Source organism: Danio rerio, chromosome 11 (genome assembly GCF_052040795.2).
Source record: "Danio rerio strain M-AB ecotype USA chromosome 11, GRCz13ab, whole genome shotgun sequence".
NCBI lineage: Eukaryota > Metazoa > Chordata > Actinopteri > Cypriniformes > Danionidae > Danio > Danio rerio.
The window spans coordinates 13,823,916-13,846,733 of record NC_141031.1 but is presented as its reverse complement, the minus strand read 5'-3'; the positions used below and the strand labels follow the sequence as shown (position 1 = coordinate 13,846,733).

The 22,818-nt window shown below is 37.0% G+C and overlaps 2 protein-coding genes and 1 long non-coding RNA gene across 4 annotated transcripts in view; 1 reads left to right on the top strand and 2 right to left on the bottom strand.

Annotated features, from left to right (window-relative positions):
• abcb11b (ATP binding cassette subfamily B member 11b) overlaps positions 1 to 719 on the bottom strand; it is a 48,232-nt gene extending 47,513 nt beyond the window's left edge. The window contains exons 1-4 of one of the 2 annotated variants that reach the window (XM_087273479.1): positions 429 to 630; positions 243 to 336; positions 142 to 160; positions 27 to 53 (exon numbers count right to left, since the gene is read on the bottom strand). In XM_087273479.1, the coding sequence (XP_087129605.1) occupies positions 27 to 53; positions 142 to 160; positions 243 to 318 (122 nt within the window). In that variant the 5' untranslated portion in view covers positions 319 to 336; positions 429 to 630. Of the gene's footprint in view, positions 1 to 26; positions 54 to 141; positions 161 to 224; positions 337 to 428 lie in introns of both variants that reach the window. The other variant, XM_087273480.1, reaches the window with a different exon arrangement.
• A 10,292-nt stretch (positions 720 to 11,011) lies between these two features.
• atp5f1b (ATP synthase F1 subunit beta) lies at positions 11,012 to 16,147 on the bottom strand. Its single transcript, NM_001024429.2, is given in 10 exon segments — positions 11,012 to 11,350; positions 11,436 to 11,637; positions 11,729 to 11,941; positions 12,884 to 13,006; positions 13,102 to 13,260; positions 13,368 to 13,552; positions 14,658 to 14,779; positions 14,883 to 15,057; positions 15,147 to 15,320; positions 15,963 to 16,147. Coding segments are annotated over 10 exon segments (1,554 nt in total). The 5' UTR covers positions 16,066 to 16,147; the 3' UTR covers positions 11,012 to 11,252.
• A 2,202-nt stretch (positions 16,148 to 18,349) lies between these two features.
• LOC147841711 (uncharacterized) lies at positions 18,350 to 22,194 on the top strand. Its single transcript, XR_015502434.1, has 2 exons — positions 18,350 to 21,470; positions 21,525 to 22,194. It is a non-coding gene; the product is annotated as an uncharacterized LOC147841711 (long non-coding RNA).
• Positions 22,195 to 22,818: the final 624 nt, after the last annotated feature.

The window sequence follows — 22,818 nt, the reverse complement described above, 5'->3', positions numbered from 1 at the left end:
AAGAAAAGGGAGACAATTTAACTCACTTATTATCCTTTCCTGAAGCCATTGTCCTGTATTAACACAAAGTCGTTTAAAGAACTATTTCTAATCAAAAAATGTTTTAATAACTAATTAAATGTATCAAAAAGAAGGACTTACATGTAATCACCACTTGTCTCTGCAAATATTTAATATATTAATGAATGAATTGTGCAATTAATTTCAGAATACTTTGAGGAAACATTAATTAAACATTTTACCTTCGTCTGAAAATTCAAATCCATCATTTTCCTGTCCAAACCTCTTGACACTGCGCAGCTTTACAGTTCCGGGCATCGTTCTGCCTGTTCTTCTCTTAATGACATTAAGAAAACAGATGCTTCAAGATAATTGAATTTCACCAAAACAAAACATATAATTTTTTCAATCCAGCACTGAAAACCTACCTAACTGATCCTCTTCTTTGCTGATATTTGTTGTTTTGCAATAAAAAAAAAATTCCAGGAGATACTCCTATAACGCAGTCATGTTGGTCTAGCAAAACTCCAGGTAGATTCCTTGTTAGCTCCAGGATTGTTTTGGAGTGAATCTCTGTATTGTAATCGTCAGTATTTGTATTTAGCTAAATGTGTTGGTCGGTTTTGGCTCAGGTAAGGTAACTGTCCTGCAGGTTTGTTCATTCAGGGAGGGTGAATGACCTCCATGTACAAACACTGACAAAACAAAATCAATATGACAATTCAAGCGCATGTGCTCACAAGATTTGAGGAGTAATATGGTCGACATTAGTGCTGGAAATTTCATTAATAGTAGGAAGCAATTCAGATGCGACTTTTCTGAAGCATTCAATAGGATGGCCATTTGTCATGCAGGTTTTTTTTTTTTTTATTGCAGAAAGAGTTAATGCTGGTGTTCTGCATTTTTACTGTCCTGATATTTGGGAGATAACTAAAGATCAATTCGGAGAACTGTTTCTCAGGTGAACTAAAATCAAGGTTAAAGCTTGTGTGGTCAATCACCTCAGCGTGTTTCCGTCCTGCAGCCATGGATGAACCATCACGCACTGCAAAATCAATAAATTTGGAAGAAACGTGCTGCTTTTAAGCACTGAAACAATCCCATTTAGATTTATAAAGCATTCTGATGTACATACTGACATTCGGCACGCCTTACTGTTTTCATAATTTGAGCATGCTTGTCACACTTTAATGTTTTAGATTATTCATTTTCCTTCAGCTTAGTCCCTTATTTATCAGTGACTGCCACAGTGGAATGAGCTACCAACTATTTCGACGTATGTTTTATGCAGTGGATACCTTTCTTCCAGTGGCAACCCAGCACTGGGAAACTCTCTCCCATTCACATATGCACTCACTATGGGTAATTAAGTTTATCCAATTTACCTACTATGCATGTCTTAGGACTGTGGGGAAAAACAGAGCACCTGGAGGAAACACACATAATCCAAATCCACATAAATTCCACAGAAATGCCAACTGGCCCAGCCAGAACTTGAACCAGTGACCTTTTTGCTGTGAGGCAACAGGACTAACTACTGAGCCACTGTGTCGCTGTTTCAGATCATCAAAATAATTTAAACAATATTAATTTGCAATGCTTGTGTATGAGTTTTTTAACTTGTAAGGTTTACTTTTGTAAAGCTCGTAGTAGTTATTGATCCATAATTTTCTTTTGTTATCTGGGACTGGGTCATGAGGGAGAACTCCTTACTTAGTTCTTAAGAAAGAACTAACCCTAACCCTTGCCATAATTTAAAGGGCACCTATTTTACCCCTTTTACAAAATGTAAGATAAGACATTGGTGTCTCCAGAATGTGTCTGTAAAGTTTCAGCTCAAAATACCCTCCAGATTATTTATTATATAATGTAGAATCTGCCCACTTTAGTGTCTGGGGACTAAGTAGCTGTTTTGTAGCCTGTGGCTTTAAATCCAAGTGAGCTTATTTTCCTCGCCCACCACTCCAACGTGCATGTCTGCCATCAGTGATAGAGACAGACTTGGATGACACTGAAATAAGGTCACTAGTCAAAAACACAGTTAGGGCCTACTCACACTATGTTATCCGAACCGTGCCCAGGCCTGTTTCCCGGATTGTTTGAGAAGTGTGAGTGCTCTGAATCGGGCTCAGGCATGGTTCACTTGGCCGGCCCTGGCCCAGTTGGAAGAGGTGTGCATAGGCGCAGTTCACTTGGGCTTAGGGGCGGTACGCTTGTGTGTGAGTGCAAAACAAACACAGCCCAAAACTGAAAGCAAGACGTGACTTTAAAGGGACTGTTTCATATGGATTTATTAATAATTCCTACTGTTCAATAAACGCAAACCTTCATAGTTTATTACACGACAGCTGCACCTTCAGCAAACCTCATAATTCCTGCAGCACGAAGACTTTATTATTATTTATGAGTGGCTGATCTGTTCAGGAAAATATTTGACAGCATGTCACTGCATATCAAACCACTGAAACAATATAACTGAAGAAATCTCCACAGTGCTGAGTGAGAGCGCTTACTGAACAGCGCATCATTGATGACGTAAGCGTGCCCACGCCCGAATGTAATGTGAGTGTGGGCCGTCAGGGGAGACAGGAGGGGGGACAAGCGTGCTTTGGCCCAGTTCAAGACAACTGTACATAGTGTGAGTACGCCCTAATGCCTAGTTCAGACTGCGTGATTTTAGCCCCTATTTTGGCTCGCCGACAGGTTTTGAGAAATTGGCGGCAAATGCCTGAAATCACAGGCAAATCGCTGCTCGTGCATGTGAGTGACAATCACACAATATGAACTATCAAAGACGCGATCTGAGAGAATCGCTGATGAGTCGTCGATGCCTGCGAGATATTTGGCGTGCTAAATATCTGGAGCTGTCGGTGATTCAAATCATGCCGTGTGAATTGAGTTTTGACTGAAAATAACATCGACGATCACCTACAGCCAATGAGAGAGCAGCTTTCACTTGTGTGTGCGTGTACCTGCTGCAGGCCAGCGGGAGGCTGGGGGAGAAGTTAAAAGCGCTCATTTTCGGTTTATTTGGACCCACGAAATGGAGGAAAAACTAGTGGAGGTTTGACAGGACTCAGGAGTAACCGTGTCTGTTTGACGTTTCATACAGAAAGAAATTAGTTTATTATCAACGTTGAGGAGAAATGGCTAATTCCCTTTAAACCCAGGTGAGCAAATATGCACATTTTCTACCCCATTAAAGGCTTCTTTCTCATTATGTAGTTAATAACAAAAGATATACTACGTGTTTTTGGCTGTGAGACGTAGTTTGGACAAACTTGTCGGTGATTCTTCCTATTGTAAAGTCATGCAATGTAAAAGTCCCTGTCGCCGATCCATCTTGCAGTGTAAACAAAGCAGCGACAAAACGCTAGCCCAGATAGTCAAGCAGTGTGAAAACATCTGTGACACGACTACTTTGAAAATCATGCGGTCTGAACTCGGCATAAATGTCACATCCCTGGCTCGTTCCTGGTTCTCCACCTACCACTCTCTCTCCCCATCACGTTCCCTCACCACCAATCATCGCTCCCCATCTCCTGCCACCTCTCATCACGCCCAAGCACATTCACCTAAATTCTAATTAGACACACCTGCACCCTTCATCAGCACTCCCCATATAACCCAGCGATTCCAGTCAGTTAGTGGCTGGAATGGATGTCTGACGGTTCACTTTACCTTCTCCCTGATGTGTTTCCCCTCTCCGATGATCATTTAACCTGTGAATGCTTCTCTCAAACCTGTGGATGAACTAAGCAATCATTAAGGGAAGTGACTTTACACTCATGTTTGCTTGAAGCTATCTGTTTACAACTAAAATTACAATTTATCAGCTCTACTGCAAAGACTCTCACTTACCTGCTTCTCCTGTTTATTAACACACTACTAGTTAGAATAAATTGATGAAAAGAGATAACCCTCCTTGTCCTCATTGTGTGACCATGACAGTAAGTTTATTTGATATATTTGTGGTTGAATTTATTTAAGCCTTTCTGAAAGGATGGGTCACACACAAATGCCATTTGCAGTACGCGCACGGCCGTGGTGTTTTATAGCTGTTAGAGAACTACATGGCAATTTTACTGTCTTTATTACAAACATGCACCGATTTAAAAAAAAAAAAAAAAAAACATTTGAATTTTAGAAATTGAATTGAGGTACAGCTTATCACAGAGAGTTGTAATCCCAGTGTTTGATGTTTTAATCCTAGTTTCTTTGCAAAAGATGCTCTGTGTACATGTGTATACAAGTTACTATGGAGACATGGCAACTGTCAATCAGTTTGGTGAGTGGGGTAAACTACACCTTTGTCAGTGTTGGGAGTAACACGTTACAAAAGTAATGTATTACCGTAATGTATTACTTTTTCCTGTAACGCAGTAGTGTAAGGCATTACTAATACATTTTCAGTAATATTTTACATGGTACGTGTTCAGTAACGCTTGCATTACAGCAAACCTTTTGCCTGCAAGACATCGGCAAATAGATGAAAATGGCAGAAGACGGTACATTCGCATAATGGACATGCATGCATATGGTGTTATTTCACTGACAAATGTCATAAGTTCATATTACAAGTCGAGAGAGTATTCATGTAATATGAGCGATTATAATCCTTTTGCTCACCCTAGCCTGGATAGGTCACAGTAATTCTGCTACATCATATCGCTTTCTACTTGATATAAAATGCTCTGCAGTACATTTTGGTAGGTTTAGTATGTTAAGTGGTCACACTTTACAATAAGGTTCATTTGTTAATGTTAATTAATGCATTTACTAACATGAACAAACAATGAACAATACATCTACTACTATCTATTTGTTCATGTTAGTTAATGAAAATACAATAGTTCATTGTTAGTTCATGTTAACTCATGGTGCATTAACTTATGTTAACAAGCATGGACTTGGTTGTTAATAATGCATTAGTAAATGTTCAAATGTGATTAATAAAGGCTGTACATGTGTTGTTCATGATTAGTTAATGTTAGTAAATGCATAAACTAATAAACCTTATTGTAAAGTGTAACCTGTTCAGTTCTAATTCTGTAGATTTTTTTTTTGGTGAAAGTAACTAAAAAGTAATATAAGAGTAAAATTAAAAATTTAAGACAGTGATATTGTAAAGGAAGGAATTACTTTCTAAATAACAGTAACAAGTAATCCGTAATGTATTATATTCATATTATGTGAGTTAACTTATTTCTTTCATGTTGTTCCAACACAAATCAAATTTTTATTATTTTTTTTTTTACACAGTAGGCTTTACTCCACCCCTAGCCCTGAAACGTCAAACACCCAAAATTCTGAATGTCAAATAATTTTGAGTTATGTTTAAACATTTTGAATCATGAAAACACAAGCAGCAACACTGTGGCTCAGTGGTTAGCACTAACAGCAAAAAAGGTTGCTGGTTCGAGTCCCAGCTAGTTCTGTGTGGAGTTTGCATGTTCTCCCCATGTTTGTGTGGGTTTCCTCCGGTTGCTCCGGTTTCCCCCACAGGCCAAAGACATGCGGTACAGGTGAATTGGATTAGTTAAATTGTCTGTAGTGTATATGTGTGAATGTGAACGTGTATGGGTGTTTCCCAGTACTGGGTTGCAGCTGGAAGGGCATCCGCTGTGTATAACATATACTGGTGGTTCATTCAACTGTGGAGACCCCTGATGAATAAAGGGACTAAGCTGAAGGAAAATAAATGAAGACACAAGCATGTCTTCGTAAACCTCAACATACCAAGGTCATAATGTCATTATACAAAATGTATATACAGCTATCTTTATGTTGATTTCCCATAGACAATGATTTTTATTTTGTTTTTTTTTTGTGTGAACCAAAATGTTACTAAATACTAGCATTGCTATTCTTGTGGGTACATTTGGGCTCTAAAATTTAAGTATACAATAAGATCCAAGTTCAAATTTACAGTTAAAGTCAGAATTATTAGCCCTCCTGAGTTATTAGCCACTCTGTATATTTCCCCTAGTTTCTGTTTAATGGAAAAACAAGGTTTAACCAGGTTAATTAGGCAAATCATTGTGTGACAATGGTTTTGCTTTGTAGACAAATAAAAACATATAGCTACATGGGCAAATAATATTGACCTTAAAATGGTTATAAAAACTGAAAACTGCTCTTATTCTAGTCTAAAATAAAACAATTAAGACTTTCTTCAGAATAAAAACTCTCGTAGGAAATGCTATGAAAATGCTTGCTCTGTTCTTCATTATTTGGGAAATATTTAAAGAAGAAAAGAAATTCAAAAAATGGCTAATAATAATTTTGACTTCAACTGAATCTGTTTTTGAACTTTTCCTGGTTTCAGCTTAACGTTTGGACATCCATGCTGGGGCTCCAGTTTTACATGTTTAGATGGTGGAGGGAGTTTGATGAAGTTTGAGCGCTTGACAATGTGAATGTTTTTATCACAGGCTGTTAATGGCTTCAGACGCTCTTCTCAAGCCATCTGGACATGTGGAGAGTTTGTTCTGTGGCAGCAAGCTTGAGAGGAGGAGCTGGGAAAATCATGTTCATCAAGACTGTCCCAAATCCATCTGGAGAACATGAAATGTGAGAGCGCTGATAATAAAGCACACACATTATTAAAAAGCACGGTGTGAAATCAAGAATTAGTCTACCATTCAAAAGTCTGGCTCTGAGAATTATGAAAGCAGTCTATTTATCAGTTTTCCTTATAAAAAAAAATACTTTTAACTTTATGAAGTAAACTTAAGTAACGCTGAAATTTATATTTAAGTACACTGTGTCATAAGTATACTTGGATCTGTTACTTGAATACTGCTTGGGACTATATTTGTCCACTTTTTTAGTGTATTAAAGTATACATTTAAGTGTACTATTTGTACATATTTGTATACAAGTTTTTATGTGTATTTGTAAATGACTTTGTGTGACTTTGTAGTTTACTTTTGTAAAATTTGTTGTAAATGATTAGTGATAACAGAAGGAAAGTTGGCCACAACTGCCCCAAAGTACATTGTAAATATTACATACTTAGCCTTTTTTTCCTACTAGGGATAGTTTGTAATTAAAGACACACTAAAAAGAATATTGTTGTTGCTTATTCAAACCACATTTATAATGAGCTTAAACAACACAATTCTAAAGATTTTTTTTTTTTTTTTTGAGGAAACCTACAGTGTAGATTGTACCAGTTTGCAATGAGTTGAAGATATACTGAGCATGTTTTTAATCAGAAATAGCAAACATGTTTATGATTTATAGGTTTTGAAAACATATATTTAATTGTAAAACTGTAATACTATCATTACATTAATTATTTTAGCATAATTTAAGTTGTTCCAATCCAGCACATAAAAGTACAATAAATAAATACATTATTCAGTCCATCATTTTCATTTCGACTTAGTCCCTTTATTAATCCGGGGTCGCCACAGTGGAATGAACCGCCAACTTATCCAGCATATGTTTTATGCAGCGGGTGCCCTTCCAGCTGCAACCCATCACTGGGAAATACCCATGTTGTCGCAAACTGAAGAGGGTGGGGTGGGTTTTTGTTTGTCACGAGTCGAAGAGTGGGGGTGGGTTGAGAGGCGTTGTTGCAAGCTGAAGGGGAGCTCTGTACAATTACAGTTGACCAACTGATGCCATATGAAATGTTTTGACATTTTGTTTTTGGTTCCTTTTGTAGACATCTCTGGAACATTGCAGCACATGTAGGATGAGGAAGCTCTTGGATTTCATCTAAAATATCTTTGTGTCGGTGACGCAGGGGTGCAGTGGGTAGCACGTTCGCCTCACAGCAGGAAGGTTGCTGGTTTGAGCCTCGGCTGGGTCAGTTGGCATTTCTGTGTATAGTTTGCATGTTCTCCCCCGTTTGCGTGGGTTTCCCCCACAAGCCCAAAGACATGCTGTATAGGTGAATTGGGTATGCTAAAAATTGACTTTAGTGAATGAGTGTGTATGGGTGTTTCCCAGTGATGTGCTGCGGATAGAAGGCCATCTATTGCATAAAACATATGTTGGATAGGTTGGTGGTTCATTCCCCTGTGGCAATCTCAGATTAATAAAGGGACTAAGCCGTAAAAAAATTAATGAATATCTTTGTGCCCTGAAGATAAACAAAGGTCCCAGAGTCGGGATTGGAAGGACATGAGGTTGAATAGCCTAATTTTTGAGCAAACGAGCCATTTCTTTAAACTTATTTTGATAGATTAATTATTAATGAGAAAAACCATTTTCTCAATTTCATGACAAGAACGTGTACATTCTCCTCATTCTCTGCGTTCATAAACTGGTAATATGATGGAGAATTTTTCCAAAATGCCAGAAAGTGATCCACTCTAGACAACACATGTCGTCTCTGCAGAGTTACAGGTATTCTACAAGCTATACACAGCAGGGTGAGATGCTAAAATACTGTTCAGTACTTTCCCACAAGCATGTTGGTGTTTTTTGTCATGTATTTACTGTTGTAATTTATTAAATGTAGAGGAAATAGGGCATAGTTGTAACATTCTTTACATTTCTTTCTAAATCTTTGAGATCTTTTAAGCCAGTCACAATGTGTTCAAAATGTGATTCATACTAGTTCCACATGTCTGCTATTACACTAATGGCAGTACAAACAGAAAATGCACCTTATGTTTCAAACAGGAGTGAAATGTTACAATGTACCCCATAGTCTGGGTTAGTTGTAACAGATGTAACATTTTAAATGAGAATTATAAAAAAATTAATGGATTTCAGTTGTCAGTTTAACTGGTGTGTGTCTCTGTTACAAAGCAGAGTAAAATGTGCAAATGTTTTTCGATTTCAGCAACTGAAAGACTAGAAAGGCAATTTGTAATTGCAAGCTTCCTGAGCCCATAGAGGACAGGTCAAACACAAACTACATTTTTGTGTTTTGAGGTCTTTCTCTTTACAGACATACTGAAATAAAAACATATAGTTCAATTTGCTTGGGGTTGATGGCAACATTTCACGGATGACAGACCAAGAGTTTTGTTGTTACAGCTGACAGAGTTATAGCCATGAATTTGCTAACAGCTAACATTAGCACCAACAACATGCATTAGAAATATTAAACAAACACACAACTGACAATTTGATATTGATGGGGTCTTTTTATGGGTAAATTAATTATTAACCCAAATGTAATTTTTACCCTCTAACATGCTGTGTTTGCAACAGGACTCATTTGCAACAGGACTTCACTTCACAGCATTTGTGAAGTGAACTTAATTGTAACTTGTCCCTGATATAAAGATTGAAAGTGACCTGTGTTACAACAATTTCGGTGGTCCCCTAATACACTCTAAAACCAAAAAAGTTAAGGTAACTCAAAACGTTTGAGGGAACCGATTGCAACAAACCATTTAAGTTCAAAAATGAATCCCAATGAGTACTGTGAACTTAAGCCATTTGATTAAACAAAGCAATTTGAGCACAGCAAAACCCAATAAATGAAGAAAACTCAAACCAATTGAGTACTGTAAAAACCCAATAAGTTAAGGCAATTCAAACCGTTTAAAGAAACTGATTGCTACAAACCATTTAAGTTAAAAAATAATCCATATCAGTACTGTTAACTTACTCCATTTAAGTTGACGTTATGAGGTATTTAATGAACTTATTAACTTTAACGCTGAATTCAAAACTCTTTTCAAATGAGTAAAAATAACTTTTTTAACTCTTTTGAGTTAACTACACTCATTTCGTTTGATAAAGTTGACTGTTGGGTTTTACAGTTTATTGCAACTCAAATATTACAGCAAAGCACAATAGTGGGCAAAATAACGTTGTAGGTAGTCCTAGAGATGGCAAGGACTGATCTAATGTGAACCTTCAATGCAATTTAAATAGCTTAAATATAAAAAGTATCTGCAAATTTAGAAATATATAAATTCATAAATATAACCGGCATACTGAAATGTCAAATTCAGTTTATGATATTAAAAAGGTAACTGCCAAAAATTTACATTTCCTTACCATTTAAACCTGTATTCATTTATTTCTTCAACACAAAAGATATTCTGAAAAAGTTCAGGGAGGACACCCATAGTAGGAACAAAAAGTCATATGGATGTTTTTTCACCAGCATTCTTCAGTATAGCTTCCTTTGTGGACAACAGGAGAAAAATCAAACAGCTTTGGAACAAGTAGAGGAGGAGGAAATGATTGAGGTTTAGTAGTTAGCTACCTTTAAAAGCTAAACAGAAAAGCCTACATATACTCATGTCACTTTGATATTCTTCAGATGATAGCCAGTGTTTTTAGGCACTAAAGATTTCAGTTGGTACAGTTTTGACCTACAGTGGTCAGCTTGACTGCAGCTCGATGCAATGGTGCCACCATGTGGCTTGTTGTTAATAAAGCTCGTGATACCCATGTAGCTGGGAAACACAGAACATTTGACATAGGATTTGCAGACAACTCAAAATAGATATTACCCAAACTTACAGAATCTGCAGTTGAATTTTACAACAATTCCATTCTGACTTGACTAAATACATGTGAAGATTTGCTAAACAAGAGGCCATACAGAAGTTTATTATACAGCTTTTCCATTGCATGGCAATATTTGACCTTGCTTGTCAAACTAAAACATAAGGCTGTTGTGCAAAATCTATCTCTATCTCTAAATCTATCTGTTGTGCAAAATCTCCAAATAAGTTTGAAAGTGTCGTTCAAAATAACCTGTTTGTAATCATTGTCTTTTTTCCTTCGTTCAACAATCAATTCCTGCCCAGCTTGAAACAAATGGAAAATAATGGCACAGCTGGAGTGACAGGAAAGTCAGAAATCTAGAAATAAAATTATTAAATTCTTAATTTGTTTTATATGATTTGATCATGAAGTAGGGGGAAAAAACACTGGAATAACCTTTTCATTAAGGCCTTAAGACATTCAAAAATATCTGCATGTCAATGATCAATTACTAGACAGACTGGAGGTGGATAAATTTAGAGTCCCACCAAAAAAAGGTTTAACAGTCCAAATATTAACACACACAAATAAGAAAAATGCATATAGAAGTCTTTATAGAGTTGGAGAACCAATTTATAAAGTGGAAGTAAATAGCAAGACCATAACAGACAGTTCATGGTAAAGACAGTTTTTATTTCCATCTTCATGAATCGGAAACATTAAATAGAACCTCAGAATGACCAGCGATAAAGATACAATTTGTTTTTTTGAATGTGACATTACAAACCAAGTGCTCCTGCCTTTCATTTCATCCCACCCTGACAACTAAACAGACTCATTTACGAATGTTCCTCAGCCAGTTTCTCTGCTTTCTGGACAACCTCCTCGATGGGGCCCACCATGTAGAAGGCCTGCTCAGGCAGAGCATCATACTCACCTGAGGAAAGAAAGACATCATTAGCACATACATTTCATAAATGTTGAAGAAATCTTTAATATTATTATTATTTTAGAAGACTCACCACCAAGAATTGACTTGAAGCCCTTGATGGTCTCTTTAAGGGGCACCAGTTTGCCCAAGTGTCCAGTGAAGACCTCAGCGACCTGGAAGGGCTGGGACAGGAACCTCTGGATCTTACGTGCACGAGCCACAGTCAGCTTATCCTCCTCAGACAACTCATCCATACCCAGAATAGCAATGATATCCTGCAGGGACTTGTAGTCCTACGAAGAGAAGAGCAAGAAACCAGGTCAAGACTAAAGGTAAAGTATCGGATGTAGTGCTGAAATGAAACCTGTGCTCATTGGTGCTCACCTGGAGGATCTTCTGCACACCACGGGCTACGTCATAATGCTCAGTTCCCACAATGTTGGGGTCCATGATACGGGAGGTGGAATCCAGGGGGTCCACAGCGGGGTAGATACCCAGCTCAGCGATGGCACGGGACAACACAGTGGTGGCATCCAAGTGAGCAAAGGTGGTAGCAGGGGCAGGATCAGTCAAGTCATCAGCGGGCACATAGATAGCCTATGAGAGACCAAAATAAAGTGCATATTAAAACCAAATACAAAACAAGACTGAAGCACTCAAGTTCCCTGGGTCGAATTTAACCAATAAGCGAAGCAAGCAGCCGCTTGGAGCCCCAGAAAATTTTTGGGTCCCCAATAAATAACTAAAAAAAAAATTAATAAAATAAGCCAATAAATAAGAAATAAAAATCATACCAATTACATAGTTTTTTTTTTTCTACCATTTCCTGACACATTTTGTAGGGTGAGGGTCTAACAAATAGAAGATCTAGTGTATTAGAGTCTAATATGATTACTTCATCTATGCAAATTTGTCTAACACCCTCAGTCATGGAGCAGTTCAACAGTCAAATAAAGATTTAGATTTTAAAAAATTTTTAGTTGTGAATTAAGAAAGAAAATTAAGATATTGCATGAAAATAAAACATTGAAGAGATTAAGTGATACAAGGAGCTGTTTTTATAATTAAATGGGTATATTTTAGGACTGTTAGCCCCATGGCTGGAATTGCTTGGGGGGGGGGGGGGGGCCCCAAATCATTAAATCTGCCCCTGCAAGTTCTCCAAGGAAACTGTTTACTTAGGAGCTATTAAATTCTTAGAAAATAATATTCAAGTGTACAAAAGTGTTAGAGCACTACCTGTTCTCCTTTGTTATCAAGTTCTCATTTATGAATATGCTGTAGATTATACGGTTACATTCTAATGCAACTGTACTACATATTTTGTAGAAGCAAAGTGTAAACAAAAAGGTCTAGAACTCACAAAATGCAAAACTTTTTTTTTTTTTGGCCAGGAAACCGGAACTTAAAATGGAGCTTCTAAAAAACTAAATGCTTCCCAAAATAACTCAAGTGTGATTCTATGGTGAAATTTGGTAAATTATCTTCTTTACCAACATGAACACAGCAGGTGTCTTGTAAAAACAACATTAAGCATACCTGCACAGATGTGATTGAACCCTTCTTGGTGGTTGTGATTCTTTCCTGCATGGTACCCATGTCAGTGGCCAGAGTTGGCTGATAACCCACAGCAGAGGGGATACGACCCAGAAGGGCAGACACCTAATCAAAAAATAAATCAAATCAACATAACCCTTAAACCAGATTATATTTATTGATTTACTTTTTTATATTTGACTTATGAACCGTTTACTGACCTCTGATCCAGCCTGGGTGAAGCGGAAAATGTTGTCAATAAAGAGCAGCACATCCTGTCCCTCCTGATCACGGAAATACTCAGCAACAGTCAGTCCTGTCAAAGCCACACGGGCACGGGCACCTGGGGGCTCGTTCATCTGTCCGTACACCAGTGCCACCTAACAATCAAGAGGACCTTGTAATTTAATGCTTTTCTAAAGTTTACAAGCATAATCCTTTTAGCTTTACTTCTCTACGAGTGGATCTGAGAAGATCTTCAAGTCACCTTTGAGGTGGTGTCCTTCAGGTTGATGACACCAGACTCAATCATTTCATGGTAGAGATCATTTCCCTCACGGGTCCTCTCTCCCACACCAGCAAACACGGAGTAACCACCATGAGCCTTAGCTACGTTGTTGATCAGCTCCATAATCAACACAGTCTTTCCCACACCAGCACCACCGAAAAGACCTGAAAACGAGATGGTGCTTTAAGTTAGCTCAAGCATGGCACGATTTGAAACTAGCAGAACCCAATATAGAGGGGTAAAAAAAAAAAAAAAAAAAAAACCTCAAAGATTCTTTGAAAAATAAAAAATTCCAATATTAATGACAAAGTAATTGACTAATGTTCTTTATTTACATTGTCACCATTTTAACTGTACAATTCTAACCATTAACAAAGCAAGTCTCTTAGCTACTAATTTACTGCTTATTAATATTTAGTAATGTAGTAGTTGTGTTTAGTTATTGGGTGTGATTAGAGATTTAGTAGCCCCAGCACACTTATGGTCGCAGCTGATAGCAGCATATGATTATAATTGATGCAGGTTGCAACCATGGCTCAGAAAAGACAACAGCAGTTTGGAGCCGAGAAGAGAACAGTAGTAGCAGATGAATCCAGTGCATCACTTTTAGGTAGATTAAGTCCACGAATCTGGAAAACTTAGTTACATACAATGCACAATTTCACTGTATGCATTTATTATAATTCAGTGCAGTTACTTTGTTTATTCTTTATCTTTGTCCATTTCTTACTGCTTCGGTTTTACCAAGCTGTCAAGTTCCTTTTGTTGCATTGCTGCAATGACAAGTCTCTGGTCTTTACATCGGTGTATGGCTGTGTTTTCAATAGGCAATAGTAGGATAGTTGTTGAGTTTAGGTTTTGGGGTATAATTAGAGATGTAGTTCAAGATTACTTTAGAAGTATTAATAAACAGGTAATATCCAAATAGGCAGTTAATAGTGTGAATTGGTACTTAAACTAAAGCATTACCAAAATTTTTAATTGATTCATTTGATGGCAACAATGTCAACAGTAATAAAACCATACGATTGTCAAAATAAAAAAAATCTAATTATAGTTTAATGATCTAGCATTATTTAACAATGCTAAAACTATTGTTAAACAACCATATGGTCTCAGGATTCTTTGTATTGGAAATTTATAAATCAATACTAAATCAATATATTTATATCAAATGTATTACATTCTATATCAATGTATTTTATATGTTAATATTAACATTTCAATCTTTGAATTCCTAATTCTTTTACTTTAAATGTATATACACACCAATCTTGCCACCCTTGGCATAGGGTGCCAGCAGATCTACGACCTTGATTCCTGTGACCAGAATCTCCTGCTCGACACTCATGTCTGTGAATTCTGGAGCCTCCGCATGGATGGGGGCAGTCCTGCATAAAAGTCACAATCAACTTAACGTACATCTGAATCTCAGAAAATCTTTTTTTTTAGCTTTCAAACAAGCTTCTGCTTAAGCAATCTTTAAATACTCACTGTTTTGTGGAAATTGGTCCTCTCTCGTCAATGGGCTCACCGATGACATTCATGATCCTGCCAAGCGTCTCAGGTCCGACAGGGATTCTGATGGGGGCACCAGTGTCAAGAACCTTCTGACCACGCACCAGTCCCTCGGTACCATCCATAGCGATTGTGCGGACAGTGTTCTCCCCTAAAGTAACAGCAAAAACGTTATAGAACAACTGTAATTAATAAATAAATATTACATTACTCAGATTGACTGTGCATAAATTGTATTACCCAAATGCTGAGCCACCTCCAGGACTAGCCTGGAATCACGGCCGGCTACTTCCAGGGCATTCAGAATGGGTGGCAGACCCTCGTCGAACTGGACGTCCACAACGGCACCGATGACCGCGACAATACGCCCGCTGGCGGCGGCAGCAGCAGCGGCAGGAGCAGCATAATCCCTGCCTGTGGAGAAGGAAGAGAAACAGATCAATAATCACATGCACACGACACAGAAAATAATCTATTTGTAATCAAAGTCATTCAAAAAAATATGAAATTCTTAAGTTCCTTGTTTTGAAAGCCGTGTTACTATATTATTGTATTTATTTGCACAATGACACGAAGTCGCAGTGTAATGAATGAACGCTAGCACAGCTATACATAAAGCGATTGGAAACATGCTTATATCTGACTGCAGTGTGCATCTAAAAGCAGTAACTGTTTATAAATGTTCATAAATGCGTTTGCATTATCCCGTGATCTTATTCCACATGTCTTCTGTACCATGACCTCGTAGGCTGGGAAACAGCTAGCAACGCGAGCCTCCTCTCCATGACACATAAAGGTCATTCCCGATTTCTTACCAACAACAACTAGCTGTTGTCATTAAAACAGAGTACTGTGGTATGACAACACATTTCCAGCTGAATTAAAGTCAAATTAGTGCATCAGACGAAACCAATCACTAAAAATATTGACGTTAAACTTTGCGGCCTGCACTTAGAGTCCCGCATGCTGCCATTTAGCGGTCTCGCGCCGGCGGTGACGTTGCTGTCAGAAAAGCTGCGCTAAAACAACTTTCAAAACAAAATGTATTTCACTTACGTGAAAACAGAGATGGAGCTCCGTTGAGAGCCTTCAGGGGGTGAACCCCGGGCTTGAGAGCCTGCAAAGCCCCAGTGCAGCAGCGTCCCACAGCTCCCAACATTGTTAAAATGGCTGAAGGTGGAATCGGGTAGAGGCTGAGGAGCTTATATATAGTGCCGCTTGAACCTCGCACTGCGCATGCGTGGAAGACAATGGCGACACGGGAACTAAGCATCTGCGCATGCGTTGGAGTTGAAGGACAGTCTGGGCATTATGAATAGCATTTTAAATCTGCAAGGGAAGTCTATGCAAATGAACAACTATAGCCATATATATTTATATCTGTATAGCTACACATATATAAATATTATAACGTTATTTCTATTATTGCCGTTATTACTACAGTGCAGAAGCGCTTATTTTTAGATGCAATAGAATTTAGGATGTACCCTAACAGTTTGTGTGCGTGCATTATCCGCTTAAAAGCTATGTTAGAAAATATGAAATGCTTTTGAGCAGATAAGATATAACGTTAACAAAGAAACAGTAACGTTAAATGTCTCACAGTTTCTTAGCTCTGATCTCAACTGTTTTTGTGTAGTTGTTGTTGTTTTATTGCAATAACAACAGGCCATTCCAACAAATAGAAATACAAAGCAGATAGAAGTATAGTACAAGCAAAACAAATATTACTTTTTTGCAACAAGAGAAAAGTAACAATTTTAAAATAAATATAATAAAGGTAAAGAAAAAGAAAGACAATGAGAAAGAAAAAATAAACAAAAATAAATGAGGGTACATGACAAAAAAAATAATGCAGAATATTAAGTAAAGCACATGTTTTATACGTTTTAATTGCTTTCTTGTTATGAGACTCCGTGATGGTTTTTAAATACAGTTCCAATTCTCTTTTAAAAAAAATAATAAATCGGCTTACATTAAGTATATTTGTATTTGTGTATAAAAAAAAACTTTTCAATAAATAAAATGAGGTTTATGCAAAAAAAAAAAAAAATGTTTTTCTTTTAAACCCCAAAACAACATGTCTATAGCTATAACCTTTTGGACAATTAGAGGGTTTATATCAGACCAGAACGACTTAACAGAGGGACATTCCCAAAACAAGTGAGCAACAGACTCAGAGGAAGTCTCACAGAAAGAGCAAGACACGTTAATGTCATTTTTTGAATTTTTGTAAAAATAAAAAATTAAAAAATCTTTAACTGGATACAATCTGTGAATAATTTAAAAAAAAATGTTTTTAATTTTATTTGTTAAAAAATTCTGGGGGAGTGACAAAACATACGACCATTTAATATAATCAAAAAGGTTGTTCCTATAAGAAACAGAAGAAGGATTTGAGATGACAAGGTCTAAAAATAAAGACCTAATTTTATAATTGGATTTTTTAGTGGAGAAACAAATTGATCCAACAACAGTAGAATCAGAATAGGGGAACATAATGAAATCAAAGAATTATTATTATTTCTAAAAAGCATAGAAATGTCAGAGGAGATGGCCTAACAAACAATGGTAGATTCTTTTTTTAGATTTAGGCACTAATCTCAAGTGTGTCAGTGAAGATTTCTAGCCTATGTTTGCTAGCTTATTGCCACTAGGTGTCGCTGTTGTTTAAAACTCTATTTAATTATCACCACTGAAACTTTAGAGAACTAAGGTTAGAACTGAAGTGCATGGCCAGGTGTGTATGGTGACCCCTGCCTTCACTGTCAAGAAACATAAACGCAAACAGCAGTAAAACTTTCAGGTTAATATTATAAAAGGGCCATTGTGATATTATTCTGATGGTAAAAAAATCTAACAAAATTTGTGTCTCAAGAAGTTCTATAGCTCATACAAGTACATCAGTAAAGCTACAAATACACTTAAGGTACTTAATTTAATTTCAGTTGAAAAATATTGTACAGCATTTCAAATAAACTATTGTTTGTCAATATCGTATCATCCAGCTCATCTTATCAGGTGAAGAGGTTTTCCATGGAGTTTTCATCAAGATCCTCACAGATTCTTCACATGCTGTTCAACAGATCCAAATATCCTTAACTTAAATTGAGACTACATAAACAAACACTGTTTTGGTTTTGCTATTCATATTGTCTTTAATATAAAGAAAACATCCAAGATGTGTTTCTTTTATACCACTTTTTTGTGTAAGTAGATTACAATATATAATTTTATAAGCTCCAACTTACATATAATACATGCACCGTATTTTTTAAATAAAAATCTGCAAATCTAGCATTTTTTTTAACAAATTACAAATATGTACACATGTGTGTGTGTGTGTGTGTGTGTGTGTGTGTGTGTGTGTGTGTGTGTGTGTGTAGTGTTGTAAAAAAAAAATAAATGAATGAAAAAAGAAGAGAAGAGAACCCAGTCCAGGAGACTCGGAACAAGCAGAATTCCTTTATTGAGACGTGTTGGTTAATCTGCAGTCATACAGCGTCTTCAAGATGTCCAATGTGTCTGCAAGAGCCTACTAGAGGTCTGCAGTCTGCAAGTTCTTTCACAAGTCTCTCACAAGTCTCACACAAGTCTGAATTAGTCTGCAAAAAGTCTGAATTAAGACAAAGATTTCATGTCTATATTGTGTTCTTAGGAGGAGGGGATATAGCTAAACAGAGCATGCAAATTAAGGGTTGGAGTCAGCATGGTAAACTGCTCTTTCAGCCTTGATCTTATCATGTCCTGGAGACAGAAACCTCCTGACCATTTGATTGAAAAGAGAAAACAATAGACACCCCATGCTGTGAAACTGATAATTGCATCACTTTGGCTTAGTCTGTAGTCAGCAAGGGAAAAGTTAAATGACCCTCCTAGCTGGCATGTCAATGAAATAAAATAATTAAAAACCAGAGAATATAACTTTTTAGTTATACGTAGATTATTGTTAATTTGAAATTAGATGATAAAAATTTATATTTCCACAGTTCCCCCTTTGAGAGTTATTTAAAAACTCTCACAAAAAAAATATAAATTTGTAAGCTTTCCTAAAACCATTCAATGGCTTCTGTTTGATAACAGAAGCCCCATCTTCTAGTCATGTAACTTGAAAAGTTACAGGCACATTTAACTTATTCTGTGTCATTTCAATATCTACGTAGATGTAAGTGTAGATTTCAAAACTGTTCACACGTTTATGACAATCAGTTGTAATGTCATAAATCCTACATGATGACACAAAAAATCATGTAGTTAAACTGCAGATCTTCTGAAAGTCCATGGCTTGTGAATAGTGTTCAGTCTTTTGTAAGGTGTGTTTCTTGTGGTTCTTCTCCAGCACAGAGTTGATCTGATGACTTCCTGTCATTCATGGATCTCCGTAGTGATGCTCTGGTTCAGAGTGTTTCTGAGAAGATGCAGTGTTTGTGTTTACCTGCACACAAGAAAACAAGGAAACAGCAGACCAGCAGTATTCATGCATAGACTTGTATGATCATAGTTCGTGTGTCTAGTTATTCAGGTGATCGTATAGTGGTTGTGTTAAGTTGGTGATCATATAGTGTTGTGTATTTTCTGTCTCCTAATCTTAAAGTTATGACACCTATAAAACAGTGAGGTGAGGATAAATGGGGAAAAAGGGAGTCTTCACCACAGGGTGCGGCCCCTGAAGCCTGTTGCTTTCAGTTCTGCCCTGGGCTCCTCACTGGTTTGTGTGTCCTGTTCTGTCCCTGAGTGTGGTGGGCAAACTTTAAAATGTGAGACACAAACTATCATTCAATAAATATCAGTCCTATCAGACATCATAACATTGAATGGGTAGTGATTGGAAAATGTGTTAAACACATTTAAGGCTGTAAGTGGACTTAAGCAGAGTTCCCCAATAAAAAGGAAGAAGTTTCTTTTGTGTCTTTTTACAAAGAGTCTTTCATCTTAATTGTAAATGAACTGGGACATCAAGCACTCACAGCCAAAAATGGTTAGCATCTTTGTGGACAGCTCAATGGATTTAGTGATGAGGGGAGGGGTATGTTGAGGGCATTTAGCAAACTGTTCAGAAGTTGATTTACCCTGTTCATCTCTTTAAAGTTCTTTTTATTCTTTCTACACTCCCTCATCCAATGTCCTTTTTTACCACAGTAATGACAACAGATATTTTTCCTAAGACATTTGTGATTTGATGTCTTTTCTGTGTTGACCTTAGTGGCGGCTGCTTCAAATCTGACTCTGTCTTTGATGTAAGAGTCTCTTTCCCACAAAAAGCTAAACTGTTCATATTATTTCTGAGAGTGGTGGAAGACCAGGTGATATTAAGAAATGGCAAAGCTTGTCTGTATTCAGTTGCAAGGCCATCTGACCAGATGCGGACTAGGGGTCCTTTATCATTTAGCACACTGTCCGAATTATCAGCTAATCCACTGTAAGTTATGGCGGATTGACAAAATCTCTCAGTGAATTCATTCACAGATTCATCTTTCCTTTGCACACAACAAGTCACTTTTGACCAGTCGATCTTTGGGCCAACAATGTTCTTTAGAGCTTTCAAAACACCCTCTCTCAAATCATCCTTACTGGCATGTTGTAATTTAGAGGTCACAGTATGCTCAAAACTGTTGAATTCAGATTCAGTGAGAATTTGAGACATTAGCTGGGTGACTTCTGTTAATGTCATGTCATAAAGACGCATTTTGCTGATTAGTGCTCTGCTAAACTCTGAAAAATTTGTGCGTGCTGATGGTAAGCTTTGAGACAGTCTGTCTATTTCTCAAGGTCCTAGTGTTCTTGAAACTGTTTGAATTTGAACAACAGAAGTGTTGTTGTGTGAACTCTCAGTTCTCTTAGATCTTCTGGCACCACAAACCTCCACTGAACCTATGAGCAAATCACTATCTGATTGGATGGAAATGTCTGTTTCAGAGACAATTTGTAAGTCAGGATGTTTATTATCAGGCTGACTCACCTCCTCAATGTCAGTTTTTGATTTCTTGAGGTTCAGTTGTTTTGTTAATGAGGTTATCTTAGCATGAAGCTCTTGGATCTGTTTCTCTAATTCAGATTTAGCCTGAGCTTTTTGTTTAGCTCGAGATAAACTGAATTCTCTGTAGCAGCAGATGATGCCTTTTACATTGTTTTTGCGAATGCATGCATCAAGCACTTTCTTGCATTCATCTAATGTCCAAACATCATCTCGGTCAATGCTAAATTTCTTTGTCAAATTTAGTCTGACTGACTCTGTAATTGAGTCCATGTGCTGTTGTAGCAGCGATTTGAAATCCTGATCTGACAATAAAGGAGTTTTTAAACTACCTTTTTCAGTTGTAGTGATCAGTCTTGTATTCTGTCTGAACATTTTGTGAGCTTATTATCACAAAGTAAAAATACTAAAACTTTTCAGATGAAAGTGTAGTAATTTCTTCTCTGGCGAAACAGAGGGTAACAATATTAGCACATGTTGCTAAAACTTCCTGCCTGAACAAGAGATAACATAAATTAGCTTGTATAGCTAAACTTAAACTTCTCTGGATGAACAGAGGTTAAACAAAATAAAAGAAAAGAAAATAGCACGTAAGGCTTTACTTCTCTGTCTGAACAGAAGATAAACTGTTAAAAGAAAAATAGCACGTAAGGCTTTACTTCTCTGTCTGAACAGAGGATAAACTGTTACTTCTCTATTGAAATAGAAGATAACTTTTTGTTAAACAAACCCTGCAGCTGTTTGTTAACTTTTCTCTGATGGAGCAGAGAATAACCATGTGTGTAGACTGGTCTGTATGGTTCTTTTGATAGAGTGAAACTCACCAAATCGAGGTTGAGCTGAAAAGATTCAGTCTGGAGTGATCTGATCTTTGTATTCAGGTAGCTTCAATGTTCAGGGTTGCAGTCAGCAAATAGTTGAGAATTTGTGACGTCCGCTGAGTGACTTCAAATTGCCTTTGAGCTGAAGATTCCGTCTGAAGAAGTTTCCTTGATCTTGAAGGTTCAAGTTGAATTTCAGGTAGATTTCAGTCTTTTGTAGCAAATTGTTGAGAATTTGATGATTTCAGTTTCTATCCGGCTCAGGGCACCAAGTTGTTGTAAAAAAAAATAAATGAATGAAAAAAGAAGAGAAGAGAACCCAGTCCAGGAGACTCGGAACAAGCAGAATTCCTTTATTGAGACGTGTTGGTTAATCTGCAGTCATACAGCGTCTTCAAGATGTCCAATGTGTCTGCAAGAGCCTACTAGAGGTCTGCAGTCTGCAAGTTCTTTCACAAGTCTCTCACAAGTCTCACACAAGTCTGAATTAGTCTGCAAAAAGTCTGAATTAAGACAAAGATTTCATGTCAATATTGTGTTCTTAGGAGGAGGGGATATAGCTAAACAGAGCATGCAAATTAAGGGTTGGAGTCAGCATGGTAAACTGCTCTTTCAGCCTTGATCTTATCATGTTCTGGAGACAGAAACCTCCTGACCATTTGATTGAAAAGAGAAAACAATAGACACCCCATGCTGTGAAACTGATAATTGCATCACTTTGGCTTAGTCTGTAGTCAGCAAGGGAAAAGTTAAATGACCCTCCTAGCTGGCATGTCAATGAAATAAAATAATTAAAAACCAGAGAATATAACTTTTTAGTTATACGTAGATTATTGTTAATTTGAAATTAGATGATAAAAATTTATATTTCCACAATAGTTAAAGTCAGAATTTTTAGCCCCCCTCTTTATTTTTTTTTCTCCACATTTTCTATTTAAAGGAGAGAAGATTTTCTCAACACATTTCTGAACATAATAATTTTAATAGCTCATTTCTAATGACTGATTTATTTCAACTTTGCCATGATGACAGTAAATAATATTAGACTAGATATTTTTCAAGACACTTCTCTTCAGTTTAAAGTGACATTTAAAGGCTTAACTGGATTAATTAGGTT